At 36.6% G+C, this 18,613-nt stretch overlaps 2 protein-coding genes across 5 annotated transcripts; both read left to right on the plus strand.

The window, feature by feature from the left end:
- The first annotated feature begins 1,218 nt into the window (after positions 1-1,218).
- Positions 1,219-12,218, plus strand: LOC113073302 (uracil-DNA glycosylase-like). Of its 2 annotated transcripts, XM_026246194.1 has the most exons (7): positions 1,219-1,458; positions 2,035-2,223; positions 2,311-2,406; positions 6,797-6,894; positions 8,876-8,964; positions 11,503-11,681; positions 11,807-12,218. In XM_026246194.1, the coding sequence occupies exons 1-7, from the start codon at positions 1,360-1,362 to the stop codon at positions 11,945-11,947; spliced, it is 891 nt and encodes a 296-aa protein (XP_026101979.1). In that variant the 5' UTR covers positions 1,219-1,359; the 3' UTR covers positions 11,948-12,218. The 2 variants fall into 2 exon arrangements, with proteins under 2 accessions (XP_026101979.1, XP_026101978.1); XM_026246193.1 differs by lacking the exon at positions 1,219-1,458 and having other exon boundaries at positions 1,665-2,223.
- Positions 12,219-13,813: 1,595 nt separating this feature from the next.
- LOC113073303 (uncharacterized) lies at positions 13,814-17,403 on the plus strand. Of its 3 annotated transcripts, none has more exons than XM_026246195.1 (12): positions 13,814-14,088; positions 14,359-14,473; positions 14,569-14,651; positions 14,744-14,860; positions 14,978-15,025; positions 15,147-15,193; positions 15,832-15,883; positions 15,994-16,047; positions 16,159-16,203; positions 16,289-16,353; positions 16,420-16,486; positions 16,719-17,403. In XM_026246195.1, the coding sequence occupies exons 1-12, from the start codon at positions 14,044-14,046 to the stop codon at positions 17,001-17,003; spliced, it is 1,023 nt and encodes a 340-aa protein (XP_026101980.1). In that variant the 5' UTR covers positions 13,814-14,043; the 3' UTR covers positions 17,004-17,403. The 3 variants fall into 3 exon arrangements, with proteins under 3 accessions (XP_026101980.1, XP_026101981.1, XP_026101982.1); XM_026246196.1 differs by having other exon boundaries at positions 14,572-14,651; XM_026246197.1 differs by lacking the exon at positions 16,159-16,203.
- Positions 17,404-18,613: the final 1,210 nt, after the last annotated feature.

An 18,613-nucleotide genomic window follows, 5' to 3' on the forward strand; every position in this document is an offset into this window, starting at 1 on the left:
TTTATTTTCTAACAACATCTGTTATAACAGAAGTGCTAAATAATTTTCATTTCCGCTTTGAACACTAAGCTATCTATTTTTGTTCCATTTTAAATTTGTGTGAAAAAGCCTATTTTTGGTAGCCTTACCGTCGTTCAAAATAGTAAAACTTTTTCTTCTGTATGTGCTGCTCAATATGTGGAAAACAATGGGAGTGAACAAGAATGTAAATGTTTTGTGTGTGTGAGGGAAAAAAAAGTATATGTTAGCCTACAACTTCAATAGGCCTGTATGGTATTCCGTGGCAGAATATGTTATATGTGTTTAATCATAGGCTACTCACAGAATTTTGACAATTATGATCACATTTGAGAAAACAATTAAACTATGTTGGGAGATATGAAGATCATTTGGTTACGGGTTTTGCTGATGTTTGTTTCACCAGTGACCACACAGTGTCGCTGTGGTTATAGTTACATGTCTCTCTTTTACTTTTCATACGATATTGTCTTGTGTCCATTGTAGGGTTCTTTCACGGTGCAGCGCTATCTCTCTTCCCTTTTCTTCGTTATTAGATATCTCTTTCCTATTTGGTTGTGCTATTCTCTCTTATCAAATAAATTATAATCATAATTATTAGGCTATATTAATAATAGTAACATATATAAAAAAGATACAGAACAAAATTAAAGGTGCAAAAACATGATAACCATCCAACATCATGCTAACTTTTTATTATTATTATTTATGCCAAAATCAACTTAGGCTACATTATACTAACTACACCGATTTAGGCTTACAATAAGAGCAACATAAATAAAAAATAATACAAAAGCTAGAAAAATAATTATATTAGGCTAAACATTAAACTTCGTTTTTGACATTTTATTTATTTATTTATTTATTTATTATTTTGTGCCCATTGTGGACATATTTATTGTCTACCAAAAGAGCTGATTCTCACCTTAAAATGTGCAGTTTTGTATATACCAAGAGCAAACTGAATATAAGAGTTTGAGTTGCAATAAATAAAAATATTAGAAATTTTATTCAGATTTCCCCCCTGAGAGGAACATAACTAGGTAGGTTCCACATGTTTTGGCAAACAACTTAACAAAAAAAAAAGTTCAATCGTCACAGAGCTTTTTCCATCTATATTTAACATAAAGTGTGCAGTCACAAAAGTAACATTTAAGATTTCAGTGTAACAACCATTATCTTGTCACATGTTCCGCCCTCACGTAATCTACGTCACAGACGTCCAGCTGGCGGGAGTGTAGTGTAGTGCACAGCAGCCCTTCAAACACTATCACGCGTCTATACCCAGAGTATCGTTCTTTTAAAGTTTGTTTCGTTTAAATAATCATTTTATTTGTGGAAATGATTGGACAGAAAAGTATCACCTCGTTTTTTTCGCCAGTATCCAAAAAAAGAAATCTGAATGAGATACTTACATGCCTAGGGGATGCAACAGAACATGTGAGTAAAATAGGCTTTATTCTGACGTGACTGGATATGCCTACACATTTCGCTGGAATTATGAATGCAAGTGGCTGTGTTTTATTTATCAGTTGAACATGTTGTCATTTATTTAGCAAAATAGAATAGTCTCTAAATGAAACCTCGCTATTTTATCATTCCCGCTAAAATTTACACATTTCCGGAAGTAGTTTTACGTCACTTGCCTAAACAAACTACTAGTGTAGAGTGCGGATTATTTCAAACAACTTAGTGCGAAAATGTGTTGAGTCCGTGAAAACGAAATAATTTAACGTCCATTTCACGTCTGTTAGTTTAACTTGGTTGTATTTAAGTTAACTTAGATTCTTGAATTATGACCACGAATGCAGCACGTGGTAAATCGCTAAATATTATCGTATCATTTGCATGTAATTTACGCTATAAATTGTCCATCACAACTCCGATGCATTTTGAGAAAACATCCTATAAGCAATGTTTTCCATAGCTTGCCTTAGGTTTTTAAATGTACAAATGTCAGGTATTTTTGTCAAACGAACACTGAGTTCAACCAAATATATTAAAATATTGTCCCAGGAGAAAAAACTAAAGTTGGAGCGCGACGATGTTACATCCCCACTGAGTCCTGAGCAACTTGAACGGATATCCAAAAACAAGAAGGCGGCTCTGGAAAGGCTCGCTGCAAACCAAGCTGAACCAAACGGGATTGGAGAGAGCTGGATGAAAGCGCTCAGCGCAGAATTCGGAAAGCCCTACTTTAAATTAGTAAGTAACTATCTAACACATGAAGAACTGATTTAATTTCCAACTTTCTGAAATGAAGAGTAATACAATAGTGTTTAACTTTCACAGTTAATGTCTTTTGTTGCTGAGGAGAGGCAAAAACACACCATCTATCCACCTGAAAATGAAGTTTTTACCTGGACACAAACATGTGACATAAAAGATGTAAGTTGGGTGTCATGTTCATATGTTAGGCAGGTCAAAATGATTGGTTGTTTTCTGGCCTATTATCCCTGACCACAAAGCCAATAGCTCTTAATTTATTTTTATTTTTTTGACCGATTATATTACAATTAAGATGGTTGTTCAGGAGCATAACTTGCACACAATGCTTGTGTTCTTACTTTTACTTGTAAAGACCCCATGATATAAAGTTTTGTTATTTTTTTATGTTTATTAGCATATTAGAAAATGTCTGTAAGATGTTTATGATTTAGAATGTATGTAAAAACTAAAAAGAATAAATCAGCTTAACAATTCCAAATGACATGCTTAAAGGGTTAGTTCGCCCAAAAATGAAAATTATGTCATTAATAACTATTATGCTGTTCCAAACATGTAAGACCTCCTTTTATCTTCGGAACACAGTTTAAGATATTTTCGATTTAGTCCCAGAGCTCTCAGTCCCTCCATTGAAGCTGTGTGTACGGTATTGAGAATGACAAGTTGTCGTCATAGCACAAAGCCCCTCCCTCGATATCACAGTATCCGCCACATTGGAAGGATACCGGCGGCGAAATAGGATTGTTTACATGTGTTGTTAAGAGGAGGTTCTCGCAATTCTGCACTGTTTTACCATGCCTGGAAGTTACTGCTGCGTTAAAAACTGCTGCAGTACCTCACACGATACATATGGAAAACATAGGAACGATGGAATACAGTTTTTTTTAGGTTACACCAAGCGCAAAACAGCGGTATTTGGAGAAGCTCTCAAGCATACAAAATATCGACCCATACGAGCTCCCTGCAGCAGCACAGAGACCTGGACCATTTACCTCCATGCACACATATGGACATTGGGAATTATATATTTTTTTGGTTTACGTTACTACACAATGCAGGAGTTTAAAAGTCACAAGTCTTTGGAAAGTTACGAGGCTTTCTGCTGTGGCTGGGTCCATTTACAGCAGGTGAAGAAAACAGTGTTGTACTGGCCAAAGTAAGTTTATTCAGATGCGTTTTAGCATATTGTAATTACATTGCATTTAGAATGCACTTCTTGACCAAAATGGCAAAGTAATTAACTGCGAATGAACACTAGATTGTAACGAGATGTTCAATGTATACGAACGTTTCCAACATATTTTGATGTAGGCTAAAGCTGTGTATGTTTAGTTATAATTTGATTTTAACCCAATGACACATACTGTCCCAGGTTTTTTTTGTTGGGGGCTGCAAAGTGGACAAACCAGTTCTGGGTTAGCTAGGGTAGTTAAATGTGTGATTGCGAGATGTAAATGTCCGGGTTAGATTAAGCCATTAACAGCGTGAATGCAAAGTGACTTACATCATAAACAATATAATTCCCAATGTCCATATGTGTGCACTGAGGTAAATTGTTTAGGTCTCTGTGCCGCTGCAGGGAGCTGCCTGAGAGCTTCTCCAAACACCGCTGTTTTGCGCTTGGTGTGAGCTTGTTCCTGTAAGGTCCCCTTTCTTTCGCCTTATGTTTTTGCATTGCTTTACTTTCTTTTCTTTCGCGTATTCGTAGATCCGTCTCGATCTGTTCCGCTGACAAAATAAATGCGCAAAAATGAAAGCGCTCTGAAATGTTTAGTCGCGCCTCTGTGAAGTTCTGAAGGCATTTCCCCTGGCAACAGATAGCATATCCTTCCATCAGGGCCGACTGGCTCAGACCCCTCCCATATCAACCCAAATCGGCACGTGACTCCTCATTCTCAATACTGTCCATTTCCAGAAAGGTAAGAAAAACATCATCAAAGTATTCCATGTGACATCAGAGGGTCGCTTAGAATTTTTTGAAGCATCGAAAATGCATTTTGGTCCAAAAATAGCAAAAACAACGACTTTATTCAGCATTGTCTTCTCTTCCATGTCTGTTGTGAGAGTTCAAATCAAAGCAGTCTGGATATCCGGTTCATGAACGAATCATTCAGTTCACCAAATCAAACCGAATCATTTTAAACGGTTCGCATCTCTAATACGCATTAATCCACAAATGACTTAAGCTGTTAACTTTTTTAATGTGGCTGACACTCCCTCTGAGTACAAACAAACAAATATCCCGGAGTAATTCATGTACTCAAACAGTACATTGACTGAACTGCTGTGAAGAGAGAACTGAAGATGAACGCCGAGCCGAGCCAGATAACGAACAAAACATTGACTCGTTCACGAGTCAAGAACTGTTTCTGTCAGATGCGTCCGATTCGTGAACCGAGGAGCTGATGATACTGCGCATGTGTGATTCAGCATGAAGCAGACCGACACACAGAGCGTCTGAACTGAACTGATTCTTTTGGTGATTGATTCTGAACTGATTCTATGCTAGTGTTATGAGCGCGGTTGAACCGAAGGCTTGAATCAAGGGCAGTCATCGCAAATGACGCCATTACGTTGAGCGCAAAAGAACCTGTGAACTATTTTCTTCAACTGGTTTATTGAATCGAACTGTCCGAAAGAACTACTGGTGATCCAAACAACGATGCAACCGGTTCTTCACTCGTGAGCGAGTCAGTCTATTGGGGCTGGCTCGGCTCGGTGTTCATCTTCACAGCAGTTCAGTCAGTGTACTGTTTGAGTGGATGCGTTACTCCGGGATATTGGTTTGTTTGAACTCAGAGGGAGTGTCAGCCACATTAAAAAAAAAAGTTAACATCTTAAGTCATTTGTGGATTAATGGGTATTAGAGATGCGAACCGTTTAAAACGATTCAGTTCGATTTGGTGAACTGAATGATTAGTTCATGAACCGGATATCCAGACTGCTTTGATTTGAACTCTCTCTCACAACAGACACGGACGAGAAGAAAATGCTGAATAAAGTCGTCGTTTTTGCTATTTTTGGACCAAAATGTATTTTCGATGCTTCAAAAAATTCCAACGGACCCTCTGATGTCACATGGACTACTTTGATGATGTTTTTCTTACCTTTCTGGACATGGACAGTATACCGTACACACAGCTTCAATGGAGGGACTGAGAGCTCTCGGGCTAAATCTAAAATATCTTAAACTGTGTTCCGAAGATAAAGGGAGGTCTTACATGTTTGGAACAGCATAAGGGTGAGTTATTAATGACATAATTTTCATTTTTGGGTGAACTAACCCTTTAAGGTGATAGGTCACCCTAAAATGGAATGGAATTATTTGCTTACTCTCATATTGTTTCAAACCTGCACTGACTTTTGAGAAACATAAAAGAAGATCTGCTGAAGAGAGTAATACAGGTTTGGAACAACTTAAAGGTATAGTTTACCCCCAAAATGAAAATTGTCATGAATTACTCCCCTTCATGTTGTTCCACTTCCAACCCCTAAGACCTTCGTTCATCTTCGGAACACAAATTAAGATATTTTTGATGAAATCTGAGAGCTCTCTTAACCCTCCCATAGACAGCAACACAACTGAAATGTTCCCAGTCCCAGAAACATAGCAAGGATATTGGGAAAACAGCCCATGGGACATCAGTGGCTCAACTTCAATTTGTGAAGCTACAAAAAAACTAAAATAACTTTAACAATTCTTCTCCCCCAGTTACCCTCTTCGGCCATTTTGGAGAGTACCATGACACTTGTGCTCACTTTCCTCAGAACACAATCAACACAATTCAGTGTTGTTTACTTTCAGGAAAAAACAAAAGCATGCTGAATGTAAACAACGCTGATTACAAAGAATTGTTGAATAAATTAAGTTATTTTTGTTTTTCGTAGTTTTGCAAAGTTGATGTTGAGCCACTGATGTCCTTGCTATGTTTCAGGGACTGAGACCATTGCAGTTGCGTTGGTGTCTATGCAGGCTCTGAGAGCTCTCCGATTTTATAAAAAATATATTAATTTGTGTTCTGAAGATTTACAAAGGTCTTACAGGTTTGGAATGACATGATGAGTAAATAATGACAATTTAAATTTTTGGGTGAACTTACTCTTTAAGGGTGAGTGGATTACATCAGGATTTTCTGATTGGGTGAACTATCAATTTAACAGACATCTTGGAGGTTTGATGTTTGGGTCTGTATACAAGTGTAGTCCTTAACATTGATGGGTCATTATTAAAAGATATATCCATTCAAAAATGACAGTTAGGAACCAATCAAATTAATCAGTTATGAAACAAATTCAGCTATAACGCAGCTCTACAGAAGTCAGTGGTGTCATTAACTCGGTTGAATTCTGATTATGTTCTCATCCGATAGTGTGTAGTCAAACTGTTATATTTAGAAATATTCCATTCCGGATACTCTATAGAGAGTTGCCTTGAGTATTTTATTTTATTAACAAATGGTACAAAATTATGTTCAAAACATGCCAAGGTGTTTGCTCTTTAAATACTCCATGGTTTTCTAAGAATATAATAATGTTTTCCTTGTGATGGTAGGTTAAGGTTGTGATTCTTGGCCAGGATCCTTATCATGGACCTAACCAGGCTCATGGGCTTTGTTTCAGCGTGCAGAGACCTGTGCCGCCTCCACCAAGGTATTGCCCTGCAGTCATCAAGTAAAGTCAGGGTTTATTTTTATAGTGCTTTTCACAATACCCACAATTTCAAAGCAGCTTTACAGACTGGAGTACCTTATTTTGATATGTTTCAAATACTAATTTCATACAATAAATGTTTTCTTTGGTTCATGGGTGCAAAATTTAGTTAACTGGAGGACCAAAGCCCAAAGTTTTCAAGTCAAGTCACCTTTATTTATATAGCGCTTTAAACAAAACAGATTGTCAAAGCAGCTGAAAAACATTAATTAGGAAAACAGTGTGTCAATAATCCAAAATAACCGTTCAAGGCAGTTCATCATTTAATTCAGTGATGTCATCATCCAGCTCAGTTCAGTTCAAATATTATCTCTGCTATCATTTGCAATCAAGTCAACGATATCCAAAAGATTTGTCCAAAGGTGTCCAGTCCTGCTCCTGGAAGCCTAGAATTTAAGTTTGATCTAATGCACATTCGACTGAAACGTTTAGTAATTCTGAAGACCTTGATTAGCTGGTTCTTCAGTGTTTAATTAGGTTTGTAGGTAAACTCTAAAGAACCGTGTCCCTGCTGAATCAGGTTAGGACGCCCTGATTTATATATATATATATGTATATATGTGTGTGTGTGTGTGTATGTGTGTATGTATATTTGTAATTGTTTCTGCCTTTGTTTTGGCTGCATGGTAGCGGGCTTTGTTCTGAATGCACATTATTTCATGAAACGTTTGCTTATTCCTCATTTCATTTATTTAGACAAATAACTGACCAGCAAAAAATGCATTAAAATTAAGATACAAATTATACCAAACAAAATTTGTTACAAAGAAAAGAATTTAAAAAACAAAACATATGAAGTGGTCAAAAAAAGATGTCTGACCCACTTTCCTTCTATCTATCTATCTATCCATCTATCTATCTATCTATCTATCTATCTATCTATCTATCTATCTATCTATCTATCTATCTATATATATATATATATATATATATATATATATATATATATATATATATATATATATATATATATATATATAATTATTATTGTTGGATAAATATTTAGACTGTTTTATTCAAACATTTATAGACATTTTTGAATTTAGATACAGAAAATGCAAACTTTGACTGTTGAATATTGAAAGCAAATGAACAAAAAAAAAAAAACATTTGGATCTCCATTTCTGCCATTCAGATCAACTGTTCCTGCTCACCTCCAGACTGGATGTCTTCTCTCCACTTTGCCTAATGGCAGATTCAGTTATAAGATCTGTCAGCATTAATATTTGTAAATTAATATACATTTTTTGGGGGGGTCAAATTGAAACACTGTGTCCTAACCAGACTTGACACAATAAAAAATCTTTTCCATGTAGTTTTTTTTTTTTTGGTCCCAACCACCCATGACAGTGACACTGGATTCTGTTTTAGAAACTGTATTATTAAAACGATACAACAGCTAAAACGACACAAACTATGACAGTGATAATCTCAGGTGCTTTATTCAATGTTAAAATGTATCCCGCAAGCCACCTATTGAGAAGCCCTTGTCTAAATATACTGTTAGCATTGGTTAGCTATGTTACTGTATTGTTGGGATAAACAATTAATTGTCTTTTGAGTTCCAGATTTACAGATGAGGTGGATGTAGGTTTTTAGGTTTTATAAAAACCATGAGGAGTAAGGCTGGATCTAGAAGGACCTGGTGTCCTTGGGATAAAACCTCCAGCTTGAGAAAGGCAATCAAAGACAGATTCCTGTCAAGCATAACACTCAGGTTCTTAAGTGTAGAAAACAATGAAAGTAATGACAACCACTGAGTGACAAATTATATTCTAGCATCTTACGTTTACAGGCCTTTGTCCTGCTAATCATATCTCTTGTCTTTTAAAAGTCACTGAGCATAAAAGCACAAGAATAGGGGCTAGATGATTGTTAGTTTTTTGTTACAATAATTTTATGACACTTTTTCTGTTCACAGCTTGGTGAACATCTTTAAAGAACTGGCTTCAGACATTGAAGGATTTGAGCAACCTGGTCACGGAGATCTTACAGGATGGGCAAAGCAAGGTGTGCATCCTCTACTTTCTCCTCTTCACGGAGCACATGTTAAAGGGATAGTTCACCCAAAAATGGAAATTCTGTCATTAATTAGGCCTACTCACCCTCTTGACTTTACGAACCTCTAAGACCTTCATTAATCTTTTTTTTAATTATTGAACAAAGTAAATATCAGATTAACAAAAAAGGAGTCCCAAAAACAGAAATATCTGATTAATCGTCCATATCTCTGTTTATAACACAACCAAAGCCAACGACTGATGCATTTGTACTGCATTCTAAAAAGCCCCATTATCAGCACCATAGTAGAAAATGAAAGTCTATCAGTGCTGACTGACCTGGATTTGCACGGAATGGAACACGTTCGGCCCGATAGTGGAAAAGCAGCTTATAAATTGCCCATGGGTGGACGTCATGATTCAGTTCATCTAGAAGAGAAGGCAAAAATGCCAAAGACCCCAGATGTGGGAACACTTTAAAGGTGGTTTCACACTAGCACTTTTGTTGCCCACCCGGGTTCGATTGACATTAGATTGGATGATTTGAACACTGTCATCCGAACTCCGGTGCGCACCCACGAACCATACCCGAGTCCGCTTAAAAACGGTAGTCTGGTTTACAGTTCATGTGAACTCTGGTAGGGTTTGCTGCTGATGTGAACCGCTATTAATGACGTTTTATTTGATTAAAATGTGTGTTTGTTTCACTCACTTTCCGTGACTGACATGCTGCAAGCAGAGAGCTGTATGTCTCATTTCCGTTATGTACCAAAGCTTTGTAAACAAAACAAACAGTTAAAAAATGTAAATACATAAAAGTGCAGAGAGTAATGATATGAATTTGCCGCCTTCTCCTGCGCCACCATTACTAAACAACAGGGTAAACAGCTGCTGGCTTGATGACGCAAGCGAACAGCTATGAACACAGTCCTGCAGGGGGAGGAGGGGATCAATCAAACTCTGGTTCGGACCAGGCAAGCAAACCAAGTGTCAAAGCACCCTAAATTGCATGAGGACAAGACAAAGGCAATACAACATCACATTGAGAGAAAAATCACCTATGTTCTGTAACTTGTACGCCTATAGTCAGGGGTGCACATAAGTGGTCCGCATGCACGACCAAAATAAAAAATTTATATAAATATGTTCTGACAGCGCATTTGCGTACCGACATGGTTGGCAGCTGTTAATCACAAACTGTACTATATAAGTTTTATTTTCAACCTGAAAGCATAAATCTAGGCTGTCATGCCGTTTTCAAAGCACAATGCAAAACTGTGACATTCATCCACTGACACTCTTTAATCAGCAGCAGTGGTAAATCCGGAAGCGCGGATACTTAATTGCCGGCAACCTGCCAAAATTAAAGCCTGCTGATTTTAAGTTTGAATATGATGAAAATGCTTTTATTTATTTTTAGACACTTTTATCCAAATCGACTTAAAATTGGGGAATACATAAAGCGATACTTCTTAAAGAAGCAAACAAAGAAAGTAGTAGTAAATATTAGCATTTTATTTTTAAGTTTACTATAAAATACCATATTTTCCACACTATAAGGCGCACTGGATTGTAAGGCGCATAGAATAGAAGATAATGCAGTCAAACGGTTGACTGGGTTTTCGTTATGCATCCACTAGATGGAGCTGTGCTAAAGGGAATGTCAACATTTTGACAGCGCGCCTTGATCCATATATAAGGCGCTCCGGATTATAAGGTGCACTGACGTTGTTTGAGAAAATTAAAGGCTTTTAAGTGTGCCTTATAGTGCGGAAAATACTGTAAATGTGCCTTTAAAAAATATTTAAATATATGTCCTCTTTGTTACAGTAATTTACACATGAAAAAAAAAAAACTGCACCTAATTTAATTGGAAAATACTTGCAATACGGCAGCCATAAAAAAAATAAAATAAAAAAATATACAGTAGCCCAGCCTAATGATAATTTGTCTATATTAAAAGTCAAGCTGTTCTGTAGGGTTTTCTGTAGATTCCTGCCTTTTTATTAGAGAGAGAAATATGTTCAGCCCCTCCCTCCGAAGCTTCCAATATTCGGTGTTGATTACTATCGAAGCTTCGAAGCTCAAAAAGTGGTATTTAGATCAGCCCCAATTCATTTGCATGACCAGTTGTTCTTTTTGCAATTCATCTAGTTGACCGTGGACTTCAATTTATCCATTATCCAGCAGTTTGTCTCTGGCAGTGTTGTTTTTTTTTTTTTTTTTTTTTTTTTTTTTTTTGTAAGTCAGTGGATAGACAGATGTCTGATCCAGCCATCATTTTTAAAGTGAGGACACAAAATGGCATCTCTCCCTAAATGAAATGTTATCAGGTGCTGAAACTTTAGCAAATCATGTGAAAATGTTGGCCAGTCCCATTCAAATCCAGAACTTGCATTTAAATTAATGTATGCTTATTCTGAAGACATGTCCTGTGTCCTTTTTATTATTATTTTTTTTGTTTATTTTATTTATTTTGCTCATAGGTATAGAAGCAAATTTTCTTGAGCATGTAAATGTGACATTTCTTCATGAATGTCTTTTGTAGGAGTTCTGTTGCTGAACGCTGTGCTGACTGTGCGTGCACACCAGGCCAACTCTCACAAAGACAAGGGGTGGGAGACTTTCACTGACGCTGTGATACACTGGCTCAGCACTAACATGCAGGGTCTTATTTTTATTCTCTGGGGCTCTTATGCGCAAAAGAAGGGGGCTGCCATTGACAAGGTATGTTGTGTGATTCTGTGTTTATAACTGAAATCATTTCCAGCTTAAATATACGAACATATTTCAATATATCCAATAAATATTTTTATATATATATATTTTTTTTTTTGATTGTTGTCTTATAGAAACGACACAATGTTCTGCAAACAGTCCACCCTTCGCCACTGTCTGCTCACCGTGGCTTCTTTGGATGTAAACATTTCTCAAAGACCAATGAACTGCTGAAGAAATCAGGAAAGAAGCCCATTGACTGGAAAGCTTTGTGATGGCTTCCATTTGCGATTGTAGGTGGAATGTTGTCTTGCCCTGTTTAAAAGTTACCTTTGTTTATATTCATTTCCTGCAAAAATGACCCATACCTTCGTTCTGAATACATATATATTCTTTTTCAAGAGAAGTGTTTGGTTTATTTGACTAAAGTTCTGTCCATTTTTCCATATTTTCCTTTTAGATGTTATTGTTGTTGTTTTAAAAGTACAACACTAAAAGTGAATGTTTGTAATGCTTGTTAACACAATAAACTATTTTTCTACACAATGTTATGTGCACTTTGCGTTGATGTTATAATTTTAACTAGGATGGGAAATCTCAGGAAAATCTTAGGTTAAAAGCTTTGGATGGATAATAGAAAAGCAAACTCAGCAAACAGGTATTAATAATGTTATTATTAGTATTTGCCAGTATCTCCACCTTGGTTTTTCTTAATGCCTTCTGTGGATCTCCAGTACCGGTAATTAAAACTATAAAGGATTGACAAAATCAAGTTCCTAAAGCGATAGTAGTGCAACAGCATCTTCAGAGTTAATATTTCCACTTTTTACAAATGTTTACAAATGGTTCCAAAGATCCAGTAACTGGAAGAAAAGCTGCAGCTACAAACCCGATTCCAACAAAGTTGGGACACTGTACAAATTGTGAGTAAAAAAAGTAATGGAATAAGTCTCGTAAACTTATAATTTATTCACAATAGAATATAGATGGCATCAAATGTTGAAAATGAGACCTTTTGAAATATGCCAAATATTGGCTCATTTTGGATTTCATGAGAGCTACACATTCCAAAAAAGTTGGGACAGGTAGCAATAAGAGGCCGGAAAAGTTAAATGTACATATAAGGAACAGCTGGAGAACCAATTTGCAACTTATTAGATCAATTGGCTACATGATTGGGTATTTAAAAAAAGCCTCTCAAGAGTGGCACTGCCTCTCAGAAGTCAAGATGGGCAGAGGATCACCAATTCCCCTAATGCTGTAGCAAAAAATAGATCAGAAAGGAGTTTTTCAGAGAAAAATTGCAAAGAGTTGGAAGTTATCATCATCTACAGTGCATAATATCATCCAAAGATTCAGAGAATCTGGAACAATCTCAAGGCCAGAAAACCATACTGGATGCTCCCAATCTTTGTGGCAAAGTGGAAAACTGTCTTGTGGTCAATGAAAATGTCAAGTTATTTTTGGAAAACTGGGACGCCATGTCATCTGGACTAAAGAGGACAATGAAAAAACCCAAATTGTTATCAGCACTCAGTTCAGAAAGGCTGCATCTCTGATGGTATGGGGTTGCATGAGTGTGTGTGGCATGGGCATCTTAAACATCTGGAAAGGCACCATCAATGCTAAAAGGTATATCCAAGTTCTAGAACAAAATATGCTCCCATCCAGACATCGTCTCTTTCAGGGAAGACCTTGCATTTTCCAGCATAACAATGCCAGACCACATACTGCATCAATTACAAGTAGAAGAAGGCTGAGCAGAAGAAGGATGCAGGTACTGAAATATGGAGCCAGAAGAGTCTCAATAAAGATAAATGCACACACTACAGTCACATATGCACACATAGGATTCATACATGCACACACATAATTCATAAATACACACACAGGATACACAAATGCACACAAAATTCACAAATGCACACACAAAATTTAAAAAGCACAGAAGATTCACAAATGCATACAAAATTCAGAAATACACACACAATTTAGAAATGCAAACAACATTTACAAATGCACTCAAGATTCACAAATGCACAGGACAAGATTCAGAAATGTATTTCTGATGCACACACATATATCTTGATTTACAAACTGCTGGCGGTCTGTGAACTTCACTGCATTTGTGTGTGAATTTTGCAATAATAACCAACTGCAGAACCGCAGAACCATTACGTCATAACAGTCTGAGGACGACAGCGCCAGACCGACTGTTTGAGAGCGGAAGTGGGCGGGGTAGCAGCCCGATGCCGGAAGTTCATGTTTAGACGTGTTTGTTTAGACTAGACAGTAAAAGGTTTTTAGACAGTAAAAGATAAACATTAAAAGGTTTTTAGACAGTAAAAGATAGACAATAAAAGGTTTAACTATGGCGGAGCACACAGTAGAACAAGGAAAAGAAGAAGAGAAAGAAGTAAAAAGAAGTTATATATTTGATAGATGCAACATACTTAACATTATAACGTTACGCTTATACAAGACAGCTCTGTACTGATATATACATATTTTTTTAAAGGAATAATTTTGTAAGTTAGGCTAATATTTAGCAATATCACAGTATCACTTTGTTGGGTTACATATTCATGGTTTGTGATTTAATTTGTTGTTGGCGTTGTATTTTACAGCATTTGTTAAATTTTCTGACCATGAGAATTGCATTAATTGTATTTTATTTCACCTATAGAAGCACATATCGATTCAGAGAGGGTCAGCGCCTTGTTTCTACCATGAGGAAGCAGGTGGAACTGATGTTGTGATGGAGGACAGTACCCCGGCTGCTTCAATGGTTACAACAGGTGGTGAGTGTTTTCATTCATGGGTTAAATGGTGGTAACATACTTTAGAAACTGTGTGGTGTATTTTATTCTGTGTATAATTTATGTCTTCACTGCAGCAGGAATGGTTTGTGACATTAAACAGTTGTCTGCCAGTAGAAGTTGTTGGGATTTCCAGCCAAGTGATTGGCAGTCATCATTGGTAAAATTGTTTGTTTTTATCACACTTTTATTAACACATTTTATGTTTACTGAATGTAATTCTGGTCTCTTTATCTTAATCTGTGGTAAAAGCTTAACCAGATTTTGAGTAAAAATGACAGAGATGAGACAATTGCTCAAGTTGGAAGCATTAAACTGCAGCAGAAAGATTTCTTGACCTTGGGCCTCAATGCAGCGCTTGAGGCAACAGTAAGTGGACAAATAATGATTTTTAAAATAGAAAAATTTACCATACAGCTAATATATTTTTTGTTAGTAATTAACTAATGTTATTATATAACTAATATATAATATATTTAAAAACAGATTGCAAACAGCTGTCTTGATGTGATCGTCATGGTGGCTAAGGAAAAGGTATTTTTGCCTACAACTGTATAACTCATGATCACCTGGAGACGTAATTGTGTTTTGTAATGGATGTGCAAATGAATGTTATGCTTAGGCAACAGATGTGTTTGCAGCAAATTCCTTGTAGTTACCTGGCTACCACCACTTGAATTGGACCCATTTTTATCATTTCCAGTAAGTCCATCAGTTTGTATTTTATCTAAAACTGGAACAGTTATAAATTCAGTTACAACAAATGAATGGATCTTATGTTCACCCAAGGATAACATAGGATCCAAGGATTACATTCTGCTCCCTGCTTGGATGCCAGGACACTGAATGCTATGTGTATGTTGTTCCCTTCATTTTTGGGTGAACTAACTCTTTAAGATTATATGGTGATATTAGGATTCAATATACTAACAACTGTATTTCACAGGTTCTGAAGCCTAAAAACAAGGCTATGTATTTTTTTGATTCAACTCACCCCTACGGGATTGGTGATGTAAAATATGTGACTGTCTTCAGGTTGCATTACATATATAAATATTATGTTCAGAGTTCGCAGTTCAAGGTTTGCTGTTCAAGGTTCGTTGTTCGAAAGTTTGCTCTTCATTGATGTTCACTGCTGATTATTCTGTGCATGATGTTCATTTGCATGATGATCTGCATGCTGCATGTTTTTGTATTCTAAATTTTAAATGTTGTTTTTGCAATTCAGTCAGGGGTAATTTTTATTTTTTTTTTTGCTTTTGAGTAAATATACTTTGCTTTTTTTGTCCAATTTTTCTGGTTATAATATATTAAAATATTTCTGTTTGATTTTGTTGCAGTAAATTGACAAACAGAATCGCTCCAGGACCATGGAAGCTGATCAAGAACATGGTTAGTTTTATTAGGCTTTCAAAAAACATAAGCTACTTATATAGATTGTGTTTTTATATGTTTGTCACATCCTTTACAGGGATAACTTAATGATAATTGCATTGTTTTAGAATGTTCCACAACAGCTGACTGGCTCTGTGGACTGTGGGATCTTCATGCTGATGGTGAGGGAAAAAAGGGAAAGTAAAAAAAAAAAAGTTAGATAAATCATAAGAATGAAACCGTTATATGGTTGCCTGAACTTGACTGAATTCCTTTTTGGGGGGGAATTTCAGTATGCTCTGCACATGGTCTTTGAGGCACCCTTTGATTTTACAGCTATAAGTCTTTGTTAAAAATATATATTTTAACTAGATTATATAATCCATTAAGTTGACCTGTTAACACTTTCTCCCCTTATGCAAGTCGGATTTTCCTCTTATTCGAAAATGGTGGTGCCTTATTCTCATGGAGAATTTTGCCATTGAAAGGTAACTCTCCTGCTTTCTCAAGTTTTTCTCTGTCTATAAATTTACTTAAAAATGTATTTGTTACAGGAAACATGCTGCCGTTGATGTGCAGGAGCCACCTAAAGCACAAGAAGACACCGAAACCGGCGACATGGTATGTTTTTATTGTCTCAAACGGGCACATGAAAGAGCATAATTTCAAAACATTACTTTACATGCATCCTGATTAAACCACAATGTATTGTTGAGGACACTTCCAATCTCCCCAGGGACAACAGATGGAAATGAGCTAGCAGCCAAATGTGGTGCATCTCTTCTCTTGTGAGAATAATTCTTTTAAATGAATTAATTATTTCATTATTTTTTTGAACTCTTCTCTCATGAAGGAACCACAGATGGTCAAAGACCTCAGGACCGCAGTTGGATGGCTGCGGGACAACTGCCACTCCTTCAGAGGTTCTGTGCAAGAGCCGTCATATCTGGACCTAAAGAAGGAAGACCAGGAAGAGGCCCTTCTTAAACTTGATCGGGCGGAAAGAAAAGATGATCTGGAACTGGCCAAAAAGCCTTTCATGTTTCAGTTCCAGTTTCAACAGGACATGGAAGTTTTTCTTTTCGAATGTCACGACGAAAGGCACCTCAGAATAAACTCCATGTTTATGGAGTTTTAATTTGTTATTTATTTTTCTCTTGAGAATTATTGATGTAAAATTTGTGCCTGTATAACTTTTATAAGATTTATTTTCTTTGGTTTAATTTGTTTTATATAATTTATTTATCTAGTTTGATTTTGTAATTTTATTTAATTAGAAAACAGCTAGTGTGTGATTTTATTTAAAACTCATTTTATTTAAATTAATGTTTTTTTTTTTGTTTTCAGTCCATTATATTATTGTGTATGGTGGTCTATGTTGTTTGAGTATTTAAAGTTATTTTCAACTGAATAAAATGTTCAAACTCTCAAGCTCTGTTTTCATTGGATTATTTATTTTTAATTTTATGCTTTGTCTAATGTATAATATTGTTAATCAGTCTTAAATATACATTTTCAAATAAATCGTTTAAAACAAAGTCTTAATAATAACATTGTTTTAAACTTTAAAAGTTCCAAAACACGGAAGTAGCGTAATTCCTTGCCCCGCCCACTTCCGCCCTCAGACAGTCGGGCTGGCGCTGTCGTCCTCAGACTGTTGTGACGTAATGGTTCTGCGGTTCTGCAGTCAGACCTATCTCGAATTTTGAGACTCCCTTGACTCGGCTCGACACACAAATGCCTTTTTTTAAACAGGGAATGATCTGCAACCAATCGGATATCTCCCTTGTTTTAGCCAATCACAAGAATGCACCCCACGTGGGGGATTGTTTACTTATAATCCAATCAGCGAACGACTCACTTTCCTCACGCAGCGAACGACTCCCTTTCCTCAGCGAACGACTCACTTACCTCACACAGCCGGCGACTCACTTTGCGCAGCGAACGACTCACTTTCCTCACGAGTCACGCAGCGAACGACTCACTTTCCTCACCCAGCGAGCGACTCACTTTCCTCAGCGAACGATTCACTTTCCTCACGAGTCACGCAGCGAACGACTCACTTTCCTCAGCGAACGATTCACTTTCCTCACCCAGCGAGCGACTCACTTTCCTCAGCGAACGATTCACTTTCCTCACGAGTCACGCAGCGAACGACTCACTTCCCTCAGCGAACGATTCACTTTCCTCAAGCAGCGAAGTTGAGCGAACGATTCACTTTCCTCACGCAGCGATCAACTCACTTTCCTAAGCGAACGACAGCCGGAGACCCACTTTTCGCAGCCAGAGAGCCACTTTCCTCTCGCAGCGGACCACTGACTCTCTCTTCATGTAGGGACTGAATATTATAATTAAAGTGACTTCTATATTGCATCCAAAAGAATATTTAGATATATTTAAATATTCAAAAAGGTTTAAAAAATTTTTTTATTTTTTTTTACTTTCATTAAAATATTTCAATAAAATGAAATAATTGCCTATTGCAAATTTATGAATACATGGTTAACTTTTTTTCTGCAGTCACTGGGCTATATGTATTGAGACATTTTTAAATTTATATTTAGTAAAAATTGTAATCTAAACATCTGTATTTTCATACAATTTAATACAATTGCTGTGTGAACAGGTTCATGTGATTGGCTTATAAGTAAACAATCCCCCCACATGGGGTGCATTCTTGTGATTGGCTCAAACAAGGGAGATATCTGATTGGTTGCTGATCATTCCCTGTTTAAAAAAAAGCATTTG

Source organism: Carassius auratus, unplaced genomic scaffold (assembly GCF_003368295.1).
Source record: "Carassius auratus strain Wakin unplaced genomic scaffold, ASM336829v1 scaf_tig00011856, whole genome shotgun sequence".
In the NCBI taxonomy this organism is placed as follows: Eukaryota; Metazoa; Chordata; class Actinopteri; order Cypriniformes; family Cyprinidae; genus Carassius; species Carassius auratus.

Coding starts and splice junctions, on each gene's coding strand:
- LOC113073302 (XM_026246193.1), top strand. CDS start 1,933: ATGTTTTCCATAGCTTGCCTTAGGTTTTTAAATGTACAAATGTCAGGT. Junction 6,895..8,875: donor CCTGTGCCGCCTCCACCAAG/GTATTGCCCTGC, acceptor TTCTGTTCACAG/CTTGGTGAACATCTTTAAAG. Junction 11,682..11,806: donor AGGGGGCTGCCATTGACAAG/GTATGTTGTGTG, acceptor GTTGTCTTATAG/AAACGACACAATGTTCTGCA.
- LOC113073303 (XM_026246195.1), top strand. CDS start 14,044: ATGGCGGAGCACACAGTAGAACAAGGAAAAGAAGAAGAGAAAGAA. Junction 14,861..14,977: donor ATGCAGCGCTTGAGGCAACA/GTAAGTGGACAA, acceptor ATTTAAAAACAG/ATTGCAAACAGCTGTCTTGA. Junction 16,354..16,419: donor GAGAATTTTGCCATTGAAAG/GTAACTCTCCTG, acceptor TATTTGTTACAG/GAAACATGCTGCCGTTGATG.